This window comes from Rhamphochromis sp. 'chilingali' (genome assembly GCF_963969265.1).
Source record: "Rhamphochromis sp. 'chilingali' genome assembly, chromosome: 1".
Classification (NCBI taxonomy): domain Eukaryota; kingdom Metazoa; phylum Chordata; class Actinopteri; order Cichliformes; family Cichlidae; genus Rhamphochromis; species Rhamphochromis sp. 'chilingali'.
This window is the reverse complement of record NC_137929.1, coordinates 71,932,847-71,958,405: the sequence shown is the minus strand read 5'-3', so window position 1 is coordinate 71,958,405 and position 25,559 is coordinate 71,932,847. Positions and strand designations below refer to the sequence as shown.

Here is a 25,559-nt window from a genome sequence, read left to right as displayed (position 1 = left end):
GAGATAGGCCTCCAAACCTTGGAGGGCCTGAGATGTCCCCAGAGAGGTGGCGCCTGACACCCAACCTGACATATAGACACAGACATACAGGCACACACAGATACAAACATCCATTCCCACCCTCATGCTCTCATATGCACTTCCCACTCAACCAACGTGGAGACAGACATAAAGAGACGCTGTACACACGATCACACTCCCCAAGCGTACTCTACCAACCGGGTCTAGGTACCCTTGCCCCTGGAGGGGGGAACCGCACCCAGACCCAGGTGGTGTTACCCTTTTCCCTGCGGTGGGGGGAGGCAGACCGCCCCGACTCCGCAGCAGCAGGGAGGCCCCACACTCCAGACCGCAGTCGGACGGCCAACTCCTCCTCCTAGTCCCCCCGCTCCAGCAGGCCGCAGAGAACGGGGGTGAGAGAAGACTAATTAATTCTGATTAATTCTGATGTACAAGCAGCAGCAGCACAGTAAGTCTGCATTTGTCCTGCAGTTTCAGTCCAACACTGAGAGTCTGTTACTGGAGCAGTTTGGCCCTCAGCACTTAAATTACCACCTCTGGATGTTCAGTGTTGAGAGTGTAGAGCGGTCGAGCTCCTGAGGAGCAGCCTTTAACAGTTTAAACTGATCCAGGATCTGTTTGTTCCTCCAGCTCCCTCTGATACAGAGCTCCCCAGGATATCTGCTTTATCAAGAAAACTCTGAAAGGTTTGTCCAACAGTGCGGGAAACATTTCAGAGAATATCTCTGAAGCAGAAGCTGAACATAATTGAACAAAACCAACAACAAAAATGTTATTCATGCAAGTAGAGCTTTACAGTACTCTTACCTGCTCAGTGTAAACGCATTGATATATTTTCCATGGCAGAAAGCAGTTCTGGTAACCATTTCAATATGATTATTAAAGACTTGTTTCAGAGACAGGGATGATATGAACAAAGTTTCTGTCTCTAACCTTTTGGACAGACAACACGTTTTTGTTTCCTGAGCTCCATCAGCTAATGTTATCAGTGCACCTTATTTCCTAAAAAGGAGTTAGATTGTTAGAGGAAAGTCACAAGTATCACTGTGTATCCTCTTCATTTAAGTGGCAGATTATGTTGATTCTTTATGATCGTAATACATTTAACAACTAGCAATAAGCAGAAACAAATAGAAGTTAAACAGTAACTGACCAAAAGACCTTAAGGAACCCTCATTGTGTTTTTCATTACATCTAAAACTACTTGTTGAAACTTAGAAATGTCTCCCCTTTGGGTATAATGAAAACCAGTCTACAACCTTATCTGTTAAACTAACTGGATCATGAAGTCTTAAGATGTCAAGATCTACCGAGTTAAAGGTAGCAGTGAGATGAAGCAGGACTGTGATGAAGTCACAAATCTCTGACTTTCTTTAAAACAGAGATTAAAGGAAAACATTTGATTAGATTTTTATTGAGACTATATTTTCTTTATTCAGACTGAGTCAAAGCTTTTTGTTATAGAAGACAAACACATTGTGATTACTCTAATATTAGATCATGTGTTCAGCTGTTTGGAGTATGTTTCGTGTCTGAGCTGCCTGCTGTTTGTATCTAAGCTTTGATTTGACTTGATGTCAGCAGCAGACTGATGTGACGATGAACAAATAGATTTAAGTTCTACTAACGTTTTCAATTCTTTTACGTGATTCTGTGTTGTTGGCGGTTTGTGTGGTGTGAAGGTGACTTGCTGCTGGCTGCGAGGCAAACTGCCCCCCGGGAATAATAAAGTTTATCTCGACTTTGACCTTGTTTTACAACAACAGAATGATGAGTGTGTCTGATCATGTTTGAGAGAATCTCCCTGATGAGTACAGATGTGAACGAATTAGGAATTTATCTTCATGTTTTGTTCTTTATTCAGATTGTGTGGATGCAGTTTGTCACAAACCATCTGTGGTGATCTGGTTGCGGCTCTGAAGACCAACCCCTCCCACCTGACACATCTGGACCTGGGTGAAAACAACCTGGGGGCTTTGCATATGAAGCAGCTCAGTCTTTTCCTAGAGAGTCCAGACTGTAGATTGAACATCCTGAGGTCAGTATAGAGTAACAGCGGCACTTTCTCATAATTACATTTAACAATTTAAGCCTGAGGCTACAGTCCCACACACCAACATAAACCCTACACTAATGAGGACACACACGATCTTTCTCTTACTATTTCGGTGTGAACACAAACCTGACAATAGAAAGCAAAGCTCCTAGGCTCAGGTGTCAGGAGGTAGAGCAGCTACTAATCAGAGGGGTGGTGGTTCGATGCCCGTCTGCTCCAGTTTGCATACCTAATGTTGGGCAAGATGCATCCATCGGAGTATGAATGTGTGTGAATGTTAGATAAAAAGCACTTGTGTAGGAAAAGCATAGAAAAAAGTGCTTTGATGAGTCAGTGAATGAGCCAAGTTGTATAAATATGCTTTGAGCGCTCAGCTGGAGTATAAAAAGCTCTATATAAAAACAAGTCCATTTACCAAAGATGAAACCAGCACAAAGAGACTTTAAAACAGTCGAAAGCTGCCTAGCTGGGGTCCCTTAAACCACCTGATAAACATTCAAGTGCATGCAAAGCTGTGCCATGGGTCCTTTACGTCACAATCTGAAAAAGGTGTTGGAGATAACATTTTGTATGACTTGATCACAAGAGTTAAGATAGTTTCTTTACAACTTTCCTCAGAGTTTTCCACCCCTGACCAATCCCCTAGATGTTGTTGTTTCTGTTCAGTGGCCCTGAAACACTATCGTGTTACCGATTAATGAGAAGGTCTACATTCTGAACCTCCTTCAGCTCTGAGCAGATGATGAAACACTGAATGATTACAAGCTCACTTCGTCTAGTAAACTTACATCTTTCATTCTTTATTCAGACTGGCCAACTGCAGTCTGTCAGAGATCAGCGCTTTTGTCTCAGCACTGAGCTCCAACCCCTCCCATCTGACGGAGCTACACCTGGGTGGAAACAACCTGCAGGATTCAGGAGTGAAGCCACTGTGGGGTTTTCTGAAGAGTCCAGAATGTCGACTTCAAATTCTGGGGTCAGTTACCACATTTTAGTTGTGCTAACAATAAACAGCAGGCTAACAAGATGCTGACTGACAGGTTTCTATTTAAGGTTGTAATTTGTATATGAAAAAGTGCTTTGGCTCAGCAGGGATCAGCTTACAGGTAGAATCCAGCTGCTGGATGGGATCAGCATGTCATAGCTATCTACCAAACTGCTAACTGGGGGATTTCAGGCCATCTATGGATCATTCTTGCTAACTGTTTATTCAGCTTAGGCTCACAGGGCTGCAGCCTGTGCCCCAGCTGTCATAGGGCAAGAGGCGTGGTCCACCTGCACAGGTGAGCAGTCCATCACAGGGCCAACAGACAGAGAAGCACTCTCTCACATCCACACCTACAGCCAATGTAGAAGCACCAATGAACCTAAGCAGCATTTCATTGGACTGTGGGAGAACATCCAGCCTCCACAGAAAGGCCAACAAGCTTCAACCTACAACCTTCTTGCTCTAAGGCACTACTGCGAACCACTTTTCCCCATTTCAGCCCAAATCCTGCATCTTCCTGTTTCTGACTCCAGGCCAGCTCCACTCACACTTTCTCATCAGACACTGCCACCTAGTGGAGGAAGTCTTAGTTCCATTAGAAGCTTCAGATTACAGTTAGTTCCTTTACAAAGAGGTGGAGGTGGTGGGGCCACAGCACCATCATCACTGAGTGCCACAGGACACTTAACCAGAGGTGGGTCGAGTAGCCAAAAATTGTACTCAAGTAAAAGTAGCATTACTTTAAAATCTTATTACTCAAGTAAAAGTGAAAAGTAGTCGTCAAAAAAGTTACTCAAGTAAGAGTAAAAAAGTACTTGGTGAAAAGACTACTCAAGTAGCGAGTAACTGTTTGAAATGTCCGATTTATTTTATAAATAAAAGCTATCAAACAAAAATAAATAAATATACAAACTTTAGTATTTTCAACAGGAATATGTGTAAAAGCATCAACAAAATAAGGCACAACTATTCTAATGTCCAGGTTTCAGTTTTTCACAACATGAAGCTTTTTTCACCAAAACCTGCAGTAAATAATATAAACATATAAACAGTGCAAACAATTTCCAGTGACAAGATATGCTGTGAACTTTATATTCATCTTTGCTCCAAATGGCACAGCAGCCTCAGAGAAAGCAGAATGAGGCATCTTCAACATACATACATGACTGAGACGTCCTTCACAAGCTCCAGATGCAGGGAGAGCTGTATTGATTTTGATCGACAGCTTCTTGATGTGAGGAACGCCATGCAATAGATCCACACCTCCAGTGACATGAAAGGTACCTCTCCAGCCCTGCTTCTGGCTTTGCTGACTCCATGGATCCATCATCTTCGTCGGTTAGGCTGCTGTTTGTGCTGGCCTCATCCAGCTCTGAGTCTAGGTGATGTCTGATGAAGTGGAGACCTGTGGAAAGATGTTTTCAAAAGAATCAGGTCTGGTCATTATGGCGCTGTATACACTGCCAAGCTGCAGATGTTTGGCAAGAAGATTCGATCACACTGGAGATGTTTTTACTAACTCTTGTAGAAAAACAAAATCCTGTCATTCATATCCTGCACAAACAGTTTGCAATGAAGTCCAGATCAAGTTTAAAATAAGAAGGTGTGCAAGGCTAAGCAGTGCTCGCCAGTAGATCCTCCTGTTTGGCTGTTACTCTGGGATCTCCTCCATACCTTCTTCATGCCCTGCAGGACAGGGCTGTGGCCCCCCCACACCCTCTAGCAGATCATTACATGAAGGAACCTTTAAAAACAAAAAACAAGCGCGTCCATGCTCACAGGTGTACACACGGGTGATCACACCCACAAACTACACCCTTTTTGGCTCCTACCTCAAAGCACACTGTGTTCTGTTGATCTTATGTGCTGCACAATAATGTTTAATATTTAGTATTTACTGTCATATTCCCATATATCATTGTGATGTTGTTTATTCTATTACTCTTGTTCTCTTCTGCTTGTTTTCTTTGTTCTTTCTCAACAGGTGATCCAGGTGATTGATATATGCATTTTTTTTCTGCCCATTCTGTTGGTTTTTGTTTTTTGCCCTTCTCCCCCGTCCCTCTTCTCAGCTCTTTCTCTTTCTTTCTCCCCTTCTTTCCCCCAGTCAAGTCTGTCCCGTATTCAGCAAGTGACAATAAAATAAACAATAAAAGGTGAATCAAATGGACCATTACGGCAAGTCTGGGATGGTCAGTTTGGTAAAGTAAATCCGTTGGGCATCTTTCTTTGCCTTTAGACAACAATTCTGATGCAAAAGAGCCAAACGGGACAGGCAGAAAACAAAAAGACTCTCAGCCAGGTTCCCCATAGCACTCCTTTTATTGTGGTGACATGAATATGCATAGGGTCATTAACATATAACATCTTACATAGGTATACATGTGAACAAAGAATACTGTGTGTGTGTGTGTGTGTGTGTGTGTGTGTGTGTGTGTGTGTGTGTGTGTGTGTGTGTGTGTGTGTGTGTGTCCATAAAGACTTCCCTAAACCTGCTGGTCTCAAAGTCCAGCAGTTCATCAAACCAAAGGCACTTAGACTAAGACAGATAAAGCCACGTTTATCCTACCATAAAACAATAAGACAAGGTACGACCTCTCTCGTGCTCCCAGAGTGCTCTCTAATGCACACAAAGTTTGCAGTCTATCAAGGATCAAACCTCTACCAATCTACAACTAATTACAAAACTCTAAGCATATATAAGTAGATATTTCTAAGCATAAATGACAATCAACAATACAAAACCTAACAGGTGATAGTGTGGCCTGTGTAGGTTGTCTTCAGGTTCTCTGCTTCCTCCCACAGTCCAGAAACATGCATGCTGGGTTAACTGGAGTGATTGTGAGCATAAATGTTTATCTGTCTCTGTCCTAGCTCGGTGTCTACCTGGCTACATCACCGTGGTTACTGATGCTGAACCCATAACCTGGTCTGGATCAGGTTATGTTCAGAGTTTGTGTTTAAAATCGACTGAAGTGCCTCGTTTTCACTGATTCTTTCATTTACAGAAAGCTTTAAGTGTGATATAGATTCAGTCATGTCTGACTAATGTCAGTGAATGAGGCCCAGCTGTAAAGGAGTTTAGGCTCCATGCATTCAGCTGGTGCTGCAGAAAAAGTAGAAATGTTTCTGTTTGGTTCTAATCTGCTGCTGAGTCTCTTTTACAAAGATGGAGCTGCAGCTAGTCCTGCTCATGTAGCCAGTTAGTAAAAACCCAAGTCACCGTCAGACACAGCAGACATTTAGTGATAATCTCCCTGTATGTGGTCTTTTAGCGCCTCCTAGTGGTGAACATGTGGAGTGTTGTTAGTCTGTGCTGTGTGACAGGTGTAACTATTGAGTAAGACACACTCAACATGCTGCATGCTGGTAGCTTAGCCACAGCTCAGGTGTGGAGAAGCTGAAAAAGAAGGTTTTCTATTTTGTAAGAAGGAAAAAACTGAGAGGACTGAGTTAAATAGAGGCTAGAGAGTAACACAGAGCAGCCACAAAAGCTGCTCACACAGTTTAGACAGTTTAGCATCAAATGTTCTAGTGAGTTAGATCCCAGCTAACTAGCACACCAGCTAACTAGTACACCGGCTAACTAGTACACCGGCTAACTAGCAAGCCAGCTAAGTAGCAGACCAGCTGACTAGCACACCGGCTAACTAGCACATTGGCTAACTAGCACACCGGCTAACTAGCAGACCAGCTAACTGCAGCCACAGGCTGAAGGACGATTAAATGTAGTGGAGATATCAGGGATAACACTGGTGTGTCTGATTCACGACAAATAAGATGAATAGATAAGTTACATATCCAGTTAGCTCCATACGTCAGTATAGCTAACATAAAGTAGCTGAAGATAAAACAGAAAAACATGAAAGTGATTTTCCTGGCCTGGGATTTTATAAAAATATTCTGCAGTGCATCAAAAACGAAAGAAAACCATTAATCAACATATGAACATTACCTCTGACGTTACAGCGGTTTTATTAGAGACACGGCTAAGCGTTTTGCATTTTGCATAATTTTAAAAAGTTTAAATTTGTTCAGTATTGAACGGCAGAAATTAGATTTTCTTTTCAGAAGTAAGTAAAAGGAAAAAAAAAACAGCGGCCGACAGCCTGTAAATAACGGTAGACTTATGCAGAACAAGCAAGCGAATAACACCCACCCCTACTATCCTATCAGTGATCAGAGTACTGTAGTATACTTCTACTACATAAACTATACAAACTGAACGGCATTAGTGTGACTTTAAGTTACCATCAGTACAGACGAACTGATGGTAGTTGGACAAAATAAAGGCTTTGCAATTATTGTGAAGGGCTTCCGCTTAAACTAAGATCAGCTGATTACCTCATAACAAATTGTTTGCTATAGAACGCAGCGCCCACTCTTCATTAATATCATGTACTGTAACTCCCAGGTAACCATGGTTACCCAGCCACGCCCAGTAGTCTCCTGAGAGACCAACAGCTGGTGCACGGTGTAACGCCGTGGCTTTCGTAGTCTCTTCTTTTTCTACAGCTCATGTGTTCTTCTTCCAAATTAGACTTTGGTGACAAACTGGTGTGATCTCCATGTTTCCTTTGTTGGACTGTGGGCGAGTGTCAGAGCTGAATGTACTGAGTAACATGTAGAGTTTAAACATGTGTCAGTTCCAGTTTTAGAGCTCTAAAGTGCAGCTATCATGTTAGGAATATGTGAGGAATAGACAGGAACACTGAGCACACTGAGGTCAGATCTTTATTTTACCACTCGCTGCATTCTTGATGTTCATGAATTCAGCAGGTTCATGATTGTCTGCAGCATTAATCTCATATTTCCATTAAAGTGTTGAATTTAACTGATGTTCTTTATGATCTCTGGCACCAGTTCATCTGTAGGCTGAGCCCAGTCCATCCATTTAGTGAAATGATGTTTAAAGGTCTCCTTGTTCTGTGAGCGTGCACAGATCCTGAAGCAGGAAGCCTGGGTTACAGAGAAATGATCATCACTGTGATGATGCTCATCATCTCTGACTGGGATTTGAGGTTTTGTCAGAGCAGCAAAGAAAGCCTGGCTATGTTGGACTGGGTGTGGAAGCAGCTCCCAGTTTGAGTTCAGGAGACAGACACCCTCTCTACTTTGAAGATCAGCTTCAAACTTTCCTTTTTGATAAAGCTTATAGTTCGAGCTGGATCAGGTGACCCTGAACCATCCCTTAGTTATGCTGCTATAGGCTCAGGCTGTTGGTGGACTTCCCATGATGCTCTGCTTTCTTCTCCACTCCCCTCTTTTCACTCCTGATGTCACTACTGCATGTCCTTAACTTTTGTCTTCTCTCTCCTTAGTTTGTGTTTTGTTCTTGTCTCTCTGAGCTCATCTCTTCTCTTTCCCCTCACCCTGCAACCAGTCATGGTAGATGCTCCTCCTGGAGCCTGTTTTCACTGGGAGGATCTTTGTGTCAAAGGGAGTTCTTCTTCCCACCATCACCAAGTGCTGCTCACAGTGGATTGTCTGATGTTTGGGGCTTTCACTCTGATATTGGAGGCTGTTTCCTTACTCTGTTAAACAGCTTGAGATGTTTTGTGTGTCTGCAGTCTGTCAGGCTGTCTGATCACAGAGGAGGGCTGTACTTCTCTGGCCTCAGCTCTGAGCTACAACCCCTTCCACCTGAGAGAGCTGGACCTGAGCTATAATCATCCAGGCGATTCAGGAATGAAGCTGCTGGATGATGGACTGAAGGATCCAGGCTGGAGACTGGAAACTCTCAGGTATGGAGAGAATGTCTGATAGAGAAGGAAGAGCTGGAAACACATAACCGTATTGGCATTAGCTGCTAAGAATACTTAAGATTAGTTGCTCACATTGTTTGAAACCAAAGGAAAACCGTGTCAGCATTAGCGGATAATACTAATTCACATTAAATTAGCAGTTTCTGTGACGGTGACCTACTTACTGTATTAGCATTGGCTGCTAATGGGTTTTCACCATAATTTATCAGTAGGCGCTAACGGCTGCCTACTTAACATTTGCTGCTCACATTGTATTAAAGCTAGGCATAACGGTATTAGCATTAGGTCCTAATGAATTTTCACCTTAAATTAGCATTAGTCGCTAATAGTGAGGAGTTAATCCTTAGCATTAACTCCTTACATAGTTATAATGCAAGGCAAAAGGGCATAAGTGTTAGCTATTCACATAGTTAAAAAGGAAGGGGAAATGATGTTAGCGTTAGCAGATAATGAAAATTCACATCAAGTTAGTATTAGCTGCGAACTGTGCTAATCAGAGCAGTTAGCACTCAGTGTTGCCAACTCCTCAGTAAGGAAAATCGCTATTGGTTGTCCTAAAAGTCGCTAGAAGTCGCTAAATGACGTCATCACCTAATTTGCATAATTGATCATGCTAATCTAATTGTAACCTATGTTGTTGGAGAGAGAAATAACATCGTGGAAGAGACATAAAGTGAGTTAAAAACGTCCTAAATGCATTTAGAGTTTATTTAGAACTACAAATTAAATTTCTTTTAGCAATTATTGTTTTTTTTAATGTCACAATTCCAACCCTGCTCCTTTACCTGGGCTTGGACCGGCAAAAGTGACCCGAAATAGGCGCTCTGGTGGAGTTACTTTGTGTGTGTGTTTATAAGTAGTTTTAAACCTGATCCACAAAACAGCATAAGAGTAAAAGAACTGACTGCGTTACAGCACCCGCTGCTTGTTGAGAGTAAAAGTGATACGCGCTTTCACGTCTTTTTTTAGCGACTTTCTTTAGAAAAAAAGTCGCTAAGGGGTCTGAAAACTCGCTAAATATAGTGACAAAATCGCTAAGTTGGCAACACTGGCTGTCGGCTGGACTGAAGGATCAAGGCTGGAGACTGGACACTCTCAGGTATGGAGACTGGACACTCTCAGGTATGGAGAGTGTCCTCTGATAGAGGAGGAAGAGCTGGAAACATTTCCTGTCCTTCACTTCCTGTTTGTTTCCTGCAGATGAGACACGAACAATCACACATAAGGAATATTTTCACGCACAGACACACTAAGTACATAGATATTTATGTAGGGGGTCTCCAAGGAGTCTGTTTGCAGGATCATTTAGGTCTAGGGATGGGTACCGGTGTCCGGTGCCATCATGGCACCGGTTCTGACATAAACGGTAGTAACCAGACCGAAAAGCAGCGCACATTTCGGTGCTTTATTTCGGTGCTTTTTTTTCCTGAGCTGTGATACACTTCTAGCCAATCATTTTACGTTTCCCAGGATAGTAGGCGGGGCCAGGTACGTACGTTCAGTTAGAGCAGAGCTACAGATTAAAAATGTCCAAGGTGAAGCGGTCAAAAGTCTGGCTGTACTTCACAGCAAAAGATGCAAACTCAGCAGCAACAAGTGCTTTAAGCTGATACTGTGATACTGTCAAAGGAGGTAACACCTCAAATCTGATGAAACACCTGGCGACGCATAGCGTTTTTTTTAAAAGCTGAGAAATGCGCCGTATTTGATAGCTTGCTGCGAGACCTCACACTGTGCACGTTGGGTGGGTTGCCAGTTATCGGACCCGGAGCAACATCCCCCAAAAACCCGAAGAATAGAGTCCTGGGCCCTAGCCCTGCCAGTGTAGCAGAAATGATGAGGATGATGATGCAGCAGCAGCTGTTCTTCTCTGCGTGAGTCGCTTAATGTTGTTCGAGTGTAATTTACCTTGAGTAGGCTAACCACGTTATTACATTAATGCATGTAAGGTGAACTAGCAAACATCATCATAGCTACATGCGGCTGTCTTCTTGTTTGATGGCAGATGCTCCCTTCACCCTGGACAAAAAGGCTAAAATGACCAAAGAAAAAGTGGGAAACAGCTAAACATGAGAGGTTTTTGGACAAAGTTTGTGTTTTCTTTTCCATTGTTTAAGCACTGCTTCCAGCCAAGAGTGATACCATATATGCCCCATAGCTGCAGAAAAGGCTAACATTGTTATCGTTTTACAAAAAAAATAAAACAGCTGAACATGAGAGGTTTTTGGACAAAGTTTGTGTTCTCCATTCTTTAAGCACCGGTTCGAGCACCTTTTAAGCACCGGCACAGTTTCAGAAGTACCGATTTGGCACCGGTATCAGATAAAACCTAAACGATACCCATGCCACTGTGTACCTAATAAAGTGTAAGCCATGTGTATGTTTCCCATGCTGTATGTCCACAGTGATAGTGACAGAAGGATGAAACAAGGCTGTGAATCATTTCAGTCTGTGTGTGTGACAAAGACGCAGACAGGAGCAGCTAACATTTGGAAATGGAAGCTTAAACTCTACATTCACAGCTGAATTTACAATAAATTTGTTCTCAAGTGCACATTTAGCAGCTAATGCTAATACTGTTTTCCCTTGCTTTCTACAACTTGAGCAGCTATTGCTAAGTAGGCCACTTTGCTCTGCTAAGGATTTGTGTGACCATCATAGAAACTCTGATAAGCTAATGCTGCTAAGCTAATGCTGTTTATGGGCCCTGTTAGAATCAATATTTCATTCTCATTCTGTTGTTTGGGAACAATATTAACGTCTCACATTATTAGAACACAAGAAAAAAGGGTAATAGCGTTAGCTACTAATGTTTATTCACCTCAAATTAGCTTTAGCTGCTAATAGGAGCCTACTTAGCATAGACCCTTTACATCATTACAATGCAAGGGAAAAGAGTTACTCATGGCAGCCTATTTAGCATTAAGGTCACATCATTATAACACAAGAGAAAATGGTATTGGCATTAGCTACTAGTGCTTATTCACCTCAAATTACCTTTAGCTGCTAATGGCAGCCTACTTAGCATTGACTCCTGACATCATTATAATGCAGGGGAAAAGAGTTACCATTATCGGATAATGCTAATTCACATCACCTTCTGTCATTCTTACAAAGCAAACAGTATGAACATTAGCTGTTAATGGTTTTTCATCTCAAATTAGAATTAGCCACTAATGGCGTATTGTTAAAAAGTAAGAAAAAATATTTTTAGCATAAGCGGATAATGCTAATTCACCTCAAATTAGTATTAGGTAATAACGGCAATCTGCTTTGCATTAGCTGGTTATCAAGCAATAAAATATGGTATTAGCATTAGCTGCTAATTTTAGCTGAATTTCCTATTCAGCTAATTTCCTATTCAGCTAAAATTAGCATTAGCCACTAGTGGCAGTCTACATAACATTAACTCCTCACTAATACAATGCTAACTCGCATCAAATTAGCATTAGCTAATAACAGCAGCATTCTTAGCATTAGCTGCTCACATTGTTATAATGCAAGGGAAAAGAGTTAGCATTACATTAGAGTTAGTAAAATTCACGTCAAATTAGCATTAGCTAGTAATGGCAGTCTACTTAGCATTAAATCCTTACATCGTTATAATGCAAAGGAAAATAGTTAGCATTATCTGGTAATGCTAATTCACATCAAATTAGCAATAGTTATTAACAGTAACACACATCACATTGTTAAAATGGAAGGAAAAATAGTATAAGCATTAGCTACTCATATTGTTAAAATGTAAGAAAAACATTGTTAGCATTAGCGGATTAATTAGTAGGCCTATTACCTAATAACGGCAAACTACTTAGCATTAGCTGCTCATATTGTTAGAAATCAAGACAATATGGTATTAGCATTAGTTGCATATTTATCTAAAATTAGCATTAGCCACTAATAGTAGCCTATTTAGCATAAACTTCTTAATGCTAAATTAAGTTAAGTAATGCTAAATTGGCTTAACTGAAATGAAAGTAGTGTTAGCATTAGCTGCTGATATTGTTAAAAAGTAATAAGAAGTAAGACAAAACATTGCTAGCAGTAGCGGATAATGCTAACAAACATCAAATTAGCATTACCTAATAATGGCCGCCTTCTTAGCATAAACTGCTCATATTGTTTTAATTCAAGGGAAAAGAGTTGGCAAAAACATTGTTAGCATTAGTGGATAATGCTTATTGACCTAAATTAGCATTAGCTAATTATGGCTACGTACCTAGCATTAACTACTGATATTGATTTAAAGCAAGAAAATACGGTATTAGCATTAGCTTCTAATGCTTTTTCATCTTAAATTAGAACTAGCCACTAATGGCATCCTATTTAGCATTAACTCTTCAAATCGCAGGGGAAAACTCAAAATTGAATAAAAAAAGTTTTCACAATTAGCTACTCGTATTGTTAAAGAGTAAGAAAAAACATTGTTAGCATAAGCGGATAATGCTAATACACCTCAAATTAGAATTAGCTCATTACGGCAACCTACTTAGCATTAGCTGGTCACATTGTTATAAAGCAAGAAAATATGGTATTAGGATTAGCTGCCAATTCCTATTCATGTAAAATTAGCATTAGCCACTAATGGCAGTCTACTTAGCATTAATTGCTCACTAATATAACGCTAATTCACATCAAATTAGCATTAGCAGCTAACATCAGCCAACCTAGAACTAGCTGTAAACATTGTTAAAAGGGAAGGGAAAACGATATTAGCATTAGCTGGTAATAATTATTCACCACTAATTAGAATTAGCCACTAATGGCAGCATACTTAGCATTAACTCCTCACATTGTTAAAAAGTAAATGTTAACATTAGTGCATAATGCTAATTCACGTCAAATTAGCATTAGTTAATAATGACAGTCTATTTAGCATTAGCAGATAATGTTGACCTTGGCCCACTGGAAAAGTTCAGAACTAAAGATTTAGGAGTGTTTCTCGATAGCTCTTTCTCATTTGAGAAACAAATAAATTCTGTTATTAAAACCAGCTGTAAGGTTTATAGTGTTGATTGTCATTTATGCTTAGAAATATTTACTCATATATGCTTAGAGTTTTATAATTGATTGCATAATGATAGAGGTTTGATCCTTAGTAGTCTGTAAAGACTCTGTGTGCCTTCCAGAGTGCTCTGGCATGCACACACAACTTGGGGTCATGAGAGAGGTCGTACCCTCTCTTACTGATTTATGGTATAGGAGGACACCTACTCTGTGTCTGGATAAGTATAAGAGGCCTTTGTTAGGAGGACCGCTGGACTCTTAGCACCAGCTTTGGGGTCACAGGGTCACATCTGGAACACACACCTACACTATGCACAGACTGGTACTCTTTGTTCATACCTGTGTAAGACGTCATAATGAACTTGTGCATATTCATGTAAGCTCAATAAAGAGCAGTGTTACGAGGGAGCAGACGAGAGCGACTGAGGTCAAGTGAAGGAACGGCGCTGTCACAGTTCTCTCCCTCATCAATTGTCTGCTTCCAGCGGTGGGTCTGTGCTAGACGACCCATCACCAGCTTTTTCCACTGGTTACCAGTACGTGGTAGAATCCACTTCCAGATCTGGTTGTCTTTAAATCTGTGAATGGATTGGCTCCATCTTATCTCTCTTTAACAAAAGAATCCAAGTGGAGCCCTCAGGTCTGCAGATAAGCAGCTTCTGACCAGAACTAGACGTAAAAACAGAGGTGAGCTTTATCGATGGCTGCAGCCAAACTCTGGAACAGTCGCCCTTCACATCAGGTCGTCACCAACACTGGACATTTTTAAAAGCCGGTTGGAAACACATTTGTACTCTGTAGCTTTCAATCCTGACCAGTCTTTATAGTCATTACTGTGTATGTTTCCTATTTTCTCTCTACTCTGTGCAGCACTTTGGCTCAAGCTGTTTTTAAATGTGCTGATAAATAAATGTAGATTTCTTTGAATAAAACAGTGGAGCCGAGCTTTGAGCTCAGTGTGTAACAGTGTGTGTGTGAGAGCCATGTAATGTCCATGTGTGCATGCTGACTGTGCTGCTCTGACCCCCCTCCTCCTTTCAGGGTGGAGCCTGCTGGAGTCCGATGGTTGAGACCAGGTCTGAGGAAGTGTAAGTGTGTTTTTAATGGGATTCATGAAAACAAAGCAGCACACATTCAACCATCTTCATCATGTCAGGAGTCATCATCAAAGTGTCAATCAATGATCAATAACTGCAGCTGGATTGTGTTTGTTCTCTCCATCAGATTCCTGTCAACTCACAATCGACACAAACACAGTGCACACAGAGCTCCAACTGTCTGACAACAACAGGAAGGTGACACATGTGGAGGAGGTTCAGTCATATCCTGATCATCCAGACAGATTTTTTTGTCATCAGCTGCTGTGTAGAAATGGTCTGACTGGTCGCTGTTACTGGGAGGTCGAGTGGAGCGGAGAGGTTGATATATCAGTGAGTTACAGAAGCATCAGAAGGAAAGGAAATGGTGAAGACTGTGTGTTTGGATACAATGATCAGTCCTGGAGTCTGAGGTGCTTGGATGATGGTCCTCATTCTGTCATGCACAAGAGAAAAACATCCATCATCTCCTCCTCCTCCTCCTCCTCCTCCTCTGTCTCTAACAGAGCAGCAGTGTATGTGGACTGTCCTGCTGGCACTCTGTCCTTCTACAGAGTCTCCTCTGACACTCTGATCCACCTCCACACCTTCAACACCACATTCACTCAAACTCTTTATCCTGGGTTTATGTTCTATCCTGGTGCCTCAGTGTCCCTGTGCTGAGTGGAGTGTAAAGAGTGTCTCCTGTTACAGAAACACTCTGACTGTTGAACAGATAGTTCAGTCTGTACATGTCTGTCTCTTTCACTCACAAGCACGTTTTCAGATTCATGGATTCAATCAGTTGATGTTTGAAGTAGGGCTGGGCCATATTATACCGTTCACGGTAATACCGGTATAATGTTAGGCAACGATAGGAAAATGAAATATCGCGATAGAATATGAGTAAAACGCGCATGCGCAGTGCCTTTGTTTTCATGCACATGGCCGATTGTTGAGTGAAACAGATGAACCGGAATTGGTTTGTAAAAATGGTGCAACTTCAGTGATGTGGAACTGGTTTGGTGTTTGTCCGTCAGATACACAACAAAGCACATTATTTTGCAGAACATGCAAGCGGCCGTCGTTATTGTCGTATTTGTCGGACTAAGATGCTCTTAAATCTGGGAGTAATCTGGGTCCTAAACTCTGTATTCTTCAGGTCAAACGAACACTGCAGCATCACTGAGCGTTAAAAACTGTCTAAATGCTTTCATCTTTATGGCGCCGAGTATGGCAGCCTTGTCGCGAGCTCCCCCAAGCAACAGCTTTTCTCAGATGTAGCCATTATTGTATTTTGCACAACTCTGTTGCTTGTGAAGCTCGCACACAAGAATTTCACTCGCATGTGCTGTACCAATGTACCTGCACATGTGATGTGACAATAAAAGTGATTTGATTTGATTTGATTTAATAAAACGATCAGCATTGCTGCTTTACCAGGTGTAACTATAAAGTTTAACTTCCAGGCATCCATGAAAACAAAATTTATTACATTTAACGGAGTTAGAAGTTAGCAGGAAGCTAGCGGAAGTTAGCTCGCTAGTTTCGCTAGTTACCTAAGCATGATATAGCATGTTCTGACGGAGAGATTTCTGAAAAAAATCAAACGTACAGCTCTGCTATCACTTCCAACATAAATGAAGACAGGAAACTAAACAGCAGTGACGTTTGTAGGGTTACTGAAGTTGGGCTAGCTGATATATAATGATGTGCTACGTGATCGCTAGCGACACAGCTATGTTAGCATAACATAAACAGTGAAGCTGGAGGACGAACACTAACACTTTTCCACTTATAAAAGTTAACGTGAAGGTTCTTCATGGTTAGAGACAAATGCAATCGCATGGCAGGATGCTGTAAACGGACCAAACTTCAGTCAGGAGAACAACTGAGATAATCCATCCACAATACGAGGTTAGTCATTAATATACTGCAACAACATGGGAATAGAGCAGCTGCCAGAGAATTCAACATTAATGAATCAATGGTACAGAAGTGGAGGAAGCAAGAAGAATGAGTTTAATAAAGTTTGATTTATCTGACTGCTTTGTTTCGCTTAATGTGCCTTATAATCCTGTGCACCTTATGGTCCGAAAAATGCGTACTGCACACTGCAGTTTAATGTTGCAAAGCACCTCTTTTTAACTTCAGTGGATATTATACATGGTTATGCTCAGGATATGTCAGCCCATTTCTACTGGAAATGCCTTTTGGTTAAACTTTCAGCAAGGAATTTCCATTTGCACTGTTACATTTTTATAAAGCTTTAATGTACATAAAAACCAGCTTCTTGTTTAAGTGAAAATAAATGGAAGGTTGTCTTTTTGCACTAGTAATGTTGTGGAGTTGTATTTTGTCTCGCATCAATTATATCGTCGGTTATATCGTTATCGCAAATTTTCAAATATATATCGTGATAAATATTTTTGGCCATATCGCCCTGCTCTAGTTTGAAGCTCTTCTAAATGATTCCTTGTAAACTTCTTCCTCCTCAGTCCTTTCAGTCCATTCACCAGCTCTCACACAACATCAGCACCAATGATCCACGTCCTCATAAACCTCTGAATCAGGTCCTGAAGCAGTGACGTCCTGAGTGAAGACCTCACTGATCACATGACTCTGGTCACCTGGACTCAGTGTTTCTGAAGCAGTGTGCTGGGTTTTTAAAAATCCGTGGCTGCTGCCTGATGTTGGGCCCACAGAGGAAGACGACTCACTCGCTCTTCTTCACTTCCTCCTTAAACATGTGGAAGGAGAGCAAAGTGCTGCCAGACTCTTATTTCTGACAGGAACAGAAGAAACCACAGCAAACTGGTCCAGTTCTTCATCTTCATCACAATCTGTTTATTTCTGATGGCGTCTTCAGTCTGAGGTTTGAAGTTTCCATGTCTGTGTGATGTGTGGTGTGAAGGCTGCTGGTTAAACTGGGACGCACTGAGTGCTCATAGAGATGCTCCATGAGTCCCAGTACAGACTACAAACATGGTGGAAACTTAGCTTTGATATCCACACACTCTGCACGTCTGTGAGTAACTGTGATGAAGATGTGCAGAGATCTGTGTCCAAACAGGAGAAAGACTGTAAAGACTCTGTGCTTCTAACAGCCTCTGTTAACATATGTGAGGCTGTTTGTTGTTGTTGCCATGGAGCTTTGCACTGTTTGGGTCAGCAGGTCATGTGATCAGGTTTGTTCTGCTGGACGATGGTTCAGTGTCGGGTTTGTTTGCATTCATCAATAAATATCTAAATCAATCAAAGACTCCATGTTTGTTCTTTCATCATGTGACCTCTGCTCATCCATCTCTGTGTGTATCAGGATACATTTGGTTCATAATACACAGAAAAATCAGAGTTATTACCTGTAATAAATGTGAAAGATTCCTGCAGTGATAACCAGGCAGGGCTGAAACACATCCAAGCTGTCACCACGGTAACAGCACCGCCCATCCACAGGTGAGGGGAGGAGCAAAAAGAGGGACTTTCACCATTTTATACTAAAAACACTCAACTAATGTTTCTAACATGAAACAAATAAGCCCACATTAATGTGAGCGTTTATTAAATAATAATAATCATGATTTCCTCCTGATCTCATTTCCACAGCAGAGAAAACTGTGGTGTATATTGAGGTGGAGGGTGTGGTCTGTGGCTCAGGTGTAGAGTGAGGGTGGGGTGCACCACAGCAGCATGGTGTTTTTGTCCAGATGAGCCCAGAGAAGAAACACGAGTGTTCACAGACATCAGAAGCTCAGAGAGGTGAAACATGAGGTTGGAGTCCTGGTCAGCATCCAGAGCTGCTGTGAAACCCTCATGACCAGAGATGGGCAGTAACGCGTTACATGTAACCTGTTACATGGAGGTGCTGGAGTTCACCTCCATGTAACAGGTTCACACCTGAATCTGGGCCCGGGGTGCCAGAGTGTTCAGGGTCAGACGTGCTTCAGGTGCACGAGTGCTTCAGGAGCTCAGCACAGTGTGGAACATCCCATCACTGCTGCTCTGGAGTCAGCCTGGATGAAACACCTGTGAGGCTCCACAGTGAGCGAGCACACCTGCACTTTACAGCTTCTCATCATGTCACTGTTGTAAAGTTAGACTGCTGTGCAGACTGTTAGCTTCACCAACAAGTTTAACCTTCTTTCTACACTTAGCAACATTACGCTGTGTCCATGAAGAATGTACAGATATGAATTTTGTCATGATCCTGGGTCATGTTGACCTAGGGTTGCCAACCGTCCCTTAAAATACGGAATCGTCCCGTATTTCGAAACACAAGTACACGTCCCGTATTGAGCTAATAAGGGACGCACTTTGTCCCGTAATACAGTGAGAATCAAAAGTAGTCTATAAATGTTTATGGAATTAACACTTTGTTTGAAAACATAATTCCCAGCCCCTCTCCTGCTTTGTGACCAATGAGCTGTCAGCACACTTATGACAATTCGAGTATGACAATTCAGATTACCGCTCATCTCATTGGTCGAGGAAAGGTCGCTTACGGAGAAAACACCGGAAGACAACAGATGACCACAACAAGAAGCATGGCCAACAGGGAAACAAACGCCGACACTGCGGTGCAAGTCTCGGACGACAGCACACCTAAAGCTGGGCAGACACTGTGCGATTTTCAAACTGCACGATTGACTCGCAGGGTTAGAAGTTGGTAGGTCACGATGCAGGTCTCACACTATACCACCCGATGCTCTGATGCGACCTGAGTGCTCACACTGTGCCTCCATAACATGAAGGTTATAACAGAAAATCTGTCGCTCGCTCTCTCTGTCTTTCACTCACACAGACACACCACCACCATCAACTTTGCTAAATTGCTAATGAAAAACATTGATCAGGCAGCTGTGATTGAGCAGCATGTAGATCCAACTATTTTCACGGTTGTTGTGGTCGTGATAATTTTGTGAGGCCACATCGAAAAGGCTCGGATGAGCCAAAGTTCTACAAGTTGTGCCTCCATCGCTTGTGTCCAGATCACACGCTGCACTGCCGTGCTGCGCCGTCTTTTTCACCGATGTTTACGTGTTTGCGCGTGAGCAGCTGCGGTGACACCCTCACGAGCGATTGATGATCGGGAGCTGCTCGAGGTGTTAATCGCTTCTCGTTACCCCACGTATACTACACGACGCACGATGAAGGCCAAAATCGGGCCGATCACCAAATCGGTCGCACGACTCAAAAATCGGCTCAAAATGGGCCAAAAATCGCACAGTGTGAGCCCAGCATTAGAGCAGCAATGTTTGTTCGCTCAGAGAAAGAAAAATAGGCTGCAAAAGTACAGGGAGGACTGGGAAAAGGAAAACACCTGGCTGGAAAAGGTCACCATAGCACCTATAAAGCGCACTGCACTGTGTGCCGGCGCACTTTTTCCATAGGCATGCTTCTAGTGGTGGCACATGAAGAACATGAGGGGCGTGAAAGCTCGGGGAACCCTTAACCAATTTCTTGTCCACCAGGCCACGGCAGAAGCAGATATGGTATGTAAACACTGGTTTGTTTTTTAAACCCTCTGGTTAAGGTTAATATGGGCATGTGCAGTGAATATCAGCGCTATGTGGCCAGAAGTGTGATAATATAATTTATTTTGTGTAATAAACAACTGCAAGGATGGATGATTACAACAAATTGATGACTAATACATAAAAGTAATACATAGATGAATAATGATGATGAGTTAAGATGCGTAACCATGGGAACAAGCGGGTTTACAAACAGGAGCAGCTGATTAGCATCAGAAAAGCTGAAATAATACCTCAACTGAAGCCAACTGTACTAAATGCACTAAATGTGCACTGTTACAAGAATATTTTTGTTCTATTGTTTTCTATTAATTTATATAATTTTAAGTTAAGCAGGACAGAGTTCTTTTAAAGAAAGATTTACTTATATTCTCAAAAGTTAAGCATGACAGGCTTCTGTTTAAGAAAGAGACCTGTTTTATTGTGTTAATGTTGTCATTGTGAGCTAAAAATAAATGGCTAAATGATCATTTGTTTCACATGTGTTCATATCACAAAGAATATGCATCTGCTTAAATCAAATTCAAGTCAAATGGTTAAAAAATAATTTCACACACAAAAAAAAGAGCTACCACACTGGGAAGGGTGAAGACAACTGGGTCACCCGGCCTGGCCACGAGGTGTCCCTTATTTATTTTTCAGGGAGTTGGCAACCCTATGTTGACCCGGCATTTTAACTTTTTGTGTGTTTTGTTCTTTATTTATGCCTGGAGTTGATTTTAAACACTGCTGCATCCACCAGATCCCAGCCAGAGTGGATTCTGGAGTCTTCCACGCTCCTGTTAGTGATCCTCCATCTGGGTGGATGAGAACAACCTTCTGAACAATCTAGCAGGAGATGGTCCATATCTGTGGGACTGATTTGTGCTAGTGTGGCCGAGCAGTGGTAGCGTGGTCGAGCGGTCTAAGGCGCTGGATTAAGGCTCCAGTCTCTTACCGAATTTCCCAGAGGAACCCACCCGAGGGATTAATAAAGTTTTATCTTATCTTAATAACGCCCATTGTATGGACTGATAACATCTGAAGCGGGTGAATAAAGTCACCCAGTCACTAGCTGTGCCATTACCCAGCATGCACCACTCCCTCCACCAATGCAATAAATGAGACAAAGTAATAGCCTATAATTAATTTATCTGCTGTGTCTGATGGTTTCAGGTAGTTGTTTACATTACACGTCACTACCATGTGATTTTGGAAATGTATAAATATACGGACAACAGGCTCTTCCGCGGCGTTTAGGGAGCTCTATAGCATTCAATAACAGGACCCTGCACATCAATTCTCGACGCGAGGGGCGTACCCGGCGTGTCCATAAGTGACGCAGAGGGAGCCTGACCATGCGTCACACATTTGACGAGTTAGGAGTGAGAAGGTGCTGACAGGATGGAAATGTTCCACTGCTGCAGTCACAGCACTCAGTGTCTGTGGAGGCTGTTCCTATGACAACAACAGCATCACATCAACCTCTGTGGATCAGTGTGACAGACTGACACACACCAAGAAGCTTTGCTGTGCACACAAACAGCAACACAAAGACTCAATCAGGACCTGCTGATAGTTCAGTGTTTGTCTGTGATGTCTCTCACACTGCGTCCAAACATGGCTCTGTTTTACCCCGAGCTGCTCAGTGCACACAAACCTGGGGGGCCACCCGGCCCATCAGCCATCACATCTGCCCTCACTGATGCAGTGAGTCATCATAGTCATCAATCTAATTCTAATGAATGATAAACAGGTGTCAGATAATCCTGTTTGTAGTTGTGTTCATGTACATTTGTGTTTCTACATGAGACACTTTGCACCTTTACTGTGGATCAAAAGCATCAAGCTGCAGGAAGTGGAGGTGAAGATGAGCCTGAATGGTCACAGCGGACATTTCTACATGATGCAGTTAAATGCTGCTGTTTCTTCATGTGTGTGTTGCTGTTTGAATGCAACAAACAGTAAATGTGATCAGCATCATTCAGAAACAGAAAGCTAACATGTTTGCTGATGTCCTGTCCGGGTTCACAGCTGCTGTGTCTCTGGGCTCTCTCACAGCTGTGTCCTACAGAGGAAACACAGTCCAGTCCCTCCAGATGTTCACAGACTGGACCTGATGTTACTGTACAGGCTGCCTTTACCTGCAGACCAGAACCTGCCAACAGAAAGAGACTCAACATGTTTCATGTGTTTGTCAGTGTTTCATTTGTCATTTCTGACTGAAAACAGCTCATCAGGGTCACATGATCAGTCTGGCTCTAAGCTGGAACTGATGCACAAATTGATCTGAGACCTCTCAGTCCGTTCTGTCCTGGGTTACAGGGACGTCTTTCCTGACTCAGCCAAGTCCTTCACTCGTGTCTCTGCAGCTGTTCGGCCTCTTTAGACACATCTTTCACCAGTTTTCTTTCCAAAGACTTTGAATCTTTGCTTCCTGCCTCTGCCAGGTCTGTGTGTAGAAGCATGTGTGTTACTGTTTGACGTCTGTTCATGAATCCTGCCATGTTTAGTTCAATATAGTGACGTGCTGATCTTTACCATGTTGTTCTGTAGTTGTGATCCCTCTGGATTCAAATGATGAACAGATCAGTCCTGTGTGTCCATGGAGCTGACACGTGTCACCCTGACACAACTCTGAAAGCACACGAAGGAAAAGCTTCACCAACAACTTTTCCTTCATCTAATTGCACATTTGTTTCTGTCTGTGTACAAACTGATGTCTGTCTCACTTCAGACTGGATTCAGCTTCTTCAGGTCAAACCTTCTTGCATTCACTGCAAAAACAGAAAAGTCGTCTGACTCTCAGACTGAGTCCGAGTAAAGTTCACGTGCTGACATACAATGTCAGGGTTGTCACTCAAACACAGTAATGTATCACACACATACTTTCATACTGTTCTTAAAAGTAATGCATTATCTTCATCAGTTACTGGTTGCAGAAAGTCCTCTCCCCTGCAGCCGACCTTGCTGAGCCTGGTTAGTGAACCGAATCAGTGCTTCTTCCATGTTTGTTGCAGCCTCTAACATGACGACATGTTCAGCAGATGTCTCTGATATGGAGAACACACTTCAACATCTGCAGCAGATTTGGGATTTTTGTGTCTTTTGTTGCTTGATAATCTTGTGAGAAGTGTTTGATGAAGCAAACACAGACAGTAGATACAGAAGCACTGAGAACAGAGTGGAGGGTAACCCAAAGACACAAGCACAGCTTTATTTACACAGCACCAAATCACAACAACAGTCGACTCAAGGCGCTTTATATCGTACAGTCGACCCTACAATAAACCATACAGAGAAAAACCCAACGACCAGGCTACTAGTTACTGAAAAACTGCTTGTGCTTAAAGTGCTTTGGCACTCTTTGGCAATATTGTAGACAATGTTAAACTTATTCATCTCATCGGCCTCTGACGACCTGTTTGCTGCTGCCTGCCATCTCACTGCGTCCTGTCGGCGCTCTGTGTTCACGTCTTTGTGTGGAATCTGTTTACCTGCTCTCATTTACTGTTTTTGTCACGGTTGATGATGGCCAACCGTGGGGATGCGAGGAAGGAGGACCCAAATGCTCTGTGATGAAGACAGTGCGTTTATTTACAGTGAGGTAAATAACCAGTACACAATAAATCCCCGTAGCTCCCTGGACTCCCGTGTCTCACTCAAACGTCTGTGCTCTCTGCTCCCGTGTTTCCTGTGCATGCTGTCCTGTTCTGCTCCTCCTGGGCTCTATTTCAGGAAGCCGGTTTAGAAAACTCAGAGTGAAAAACGATACGCAGGGTTGAGTAACCCCAAACTGTCCAACTCGTAATATTCGGTTTCAGAAAGGCTGATAACAAGTAGTTCAATCAACGCGGAGTTGCTTTAACCCCAAGTGAAGCGCGCGGACGAGGATACATAAAGCCCTGATTAGTGGAGCACAGATTAAGCGAGTCACCATGGAGACGGAGGGAAAGAAGGCGCGGTCAATGTATTTTACAGCGCGTGAGGCCGAAATTCTGATGGCAGCATATGCCGATAACATGCAAATTTTGCAGAAAAAAGTAACACAGCCTCAGCTGCAAAAGAAAGGGAGCATGCATGGCAAAACATAGCCGACAGAGTCAATGCGTGAGTGTTAATTTAAACATTGATCTAGGGATTTCCACCCATTTAACACGTTATTTTATTATATTTTATTTTATTTTTTATTTCATACATTTTATTTTGTGATGTGATGTGAGCGCAGGTGCAACCCAACAGGCCCCAAACGTTCCTGGCAGCAAGTAAAAATGAAATCTAAAAATATAGTCCAAACAGGTAAGGTGTAATTGTATTATGAGCCATAGTGCTTGGTCTGTTTGTCCCATGTAAATCAATTGCAGTTAGAGGCTACATTAATTTTCTGTCTGTAAGCACTTATTGAAGTTATCTGAGCACATTACAAGTACATATTTGCTTACTCTGTATGCTCAAATGTGACCCGTTATAGCCAACAGAAAAAAAGCGGAGGCCCGAAAAACAGGTGGGGGTCCTCCACCACCACTCACAGAGGCTGAGCAGTTGGCTTCCACATTTGTGATAATGTTGGCAGCATCACATATGATCTTCACAGTGCAGAGAACACAAATTAGCATCCATTACTATAATGAAATAATTTGTTAGTTTGAAATGCTACAGGGAACTATGTACCTGTACATTAATGCTGTGGAAAGACTTCCTGTTCACATAGTCTCCTTCATTTACTGAAGGAGCAATGATTGGAATGTGAGTGCCATCTATACAGCCAATCACGCCTGGGAACCGTGAGAATAAATGTAAAATTTAAGTAGTAGTTCAAGTATCACCACATCATACATTAAGTTTTGTTCATCCTGATACCTGCAATTTTGTGGAATCCCTCTTTGATGAATCTTGTGGGTCTATGACCGGGGAACACCACAAACGAGTACAGGAGACGTTTCAGTGCAACTGTAACATTCCTGACTGCCCGACAGACGGTAGCCTTGGAAACGTGCTCAGCGTCACCAATATTATACAGAAAGCTCCCGTTTGCAAAAAAACGAAGTGCAATACAAATAATATGTACAGAGAGCATGAACTGAGAGGATGTCCGCGATGTGTCACATGCGTAATATATGGCCTGAGGATGTT

General features: G+C 42.3%; 3 protein-coding genes across 3 annotated transcripts in view; 2 read left to right on the top strand and 1 right to left on the bottom strand.

Moving 5' to 3' along the window:
• Positions 1-25,559, top strand: part of LOC308396853 (NACHT, LRR and PYD domains-containing protein 12-like) — a 227,130-nt gene that overhangs the window by 18,563 nt on the left and 183,008 nt on the right. The window lies entirely within an intron of this gene.
• The window catches only part of LOC308396731 (uncharacterized protein), a 525,219-nt gene that overhangs the window by 471,347 nt on the left and 28,313 nt on the right, over positions 1-25,559 (bottom strand). The window lies entirely within an intron of this gene.
• Positions 1,443-15,680, top strand: LOC308396543 (neoverrucotoxin subunit alpha-like). Its single transcript, XM_080881928.1, has 4 exons — positions 1,443-2,059; positions 2,886-3,053; positions 14,879-14,925; positions 15,062-15,680. Exons 1-4 carry the CDS (start codon positions 1,866-1,868, stop codon positions 15,595-15,597), a joined length of 945 nt encoding a protein of 314 aa, XP_080738054.1. The 5' UTR covers positions 1,443-1,865; the 3' UTR covers positions 15,598-15,680.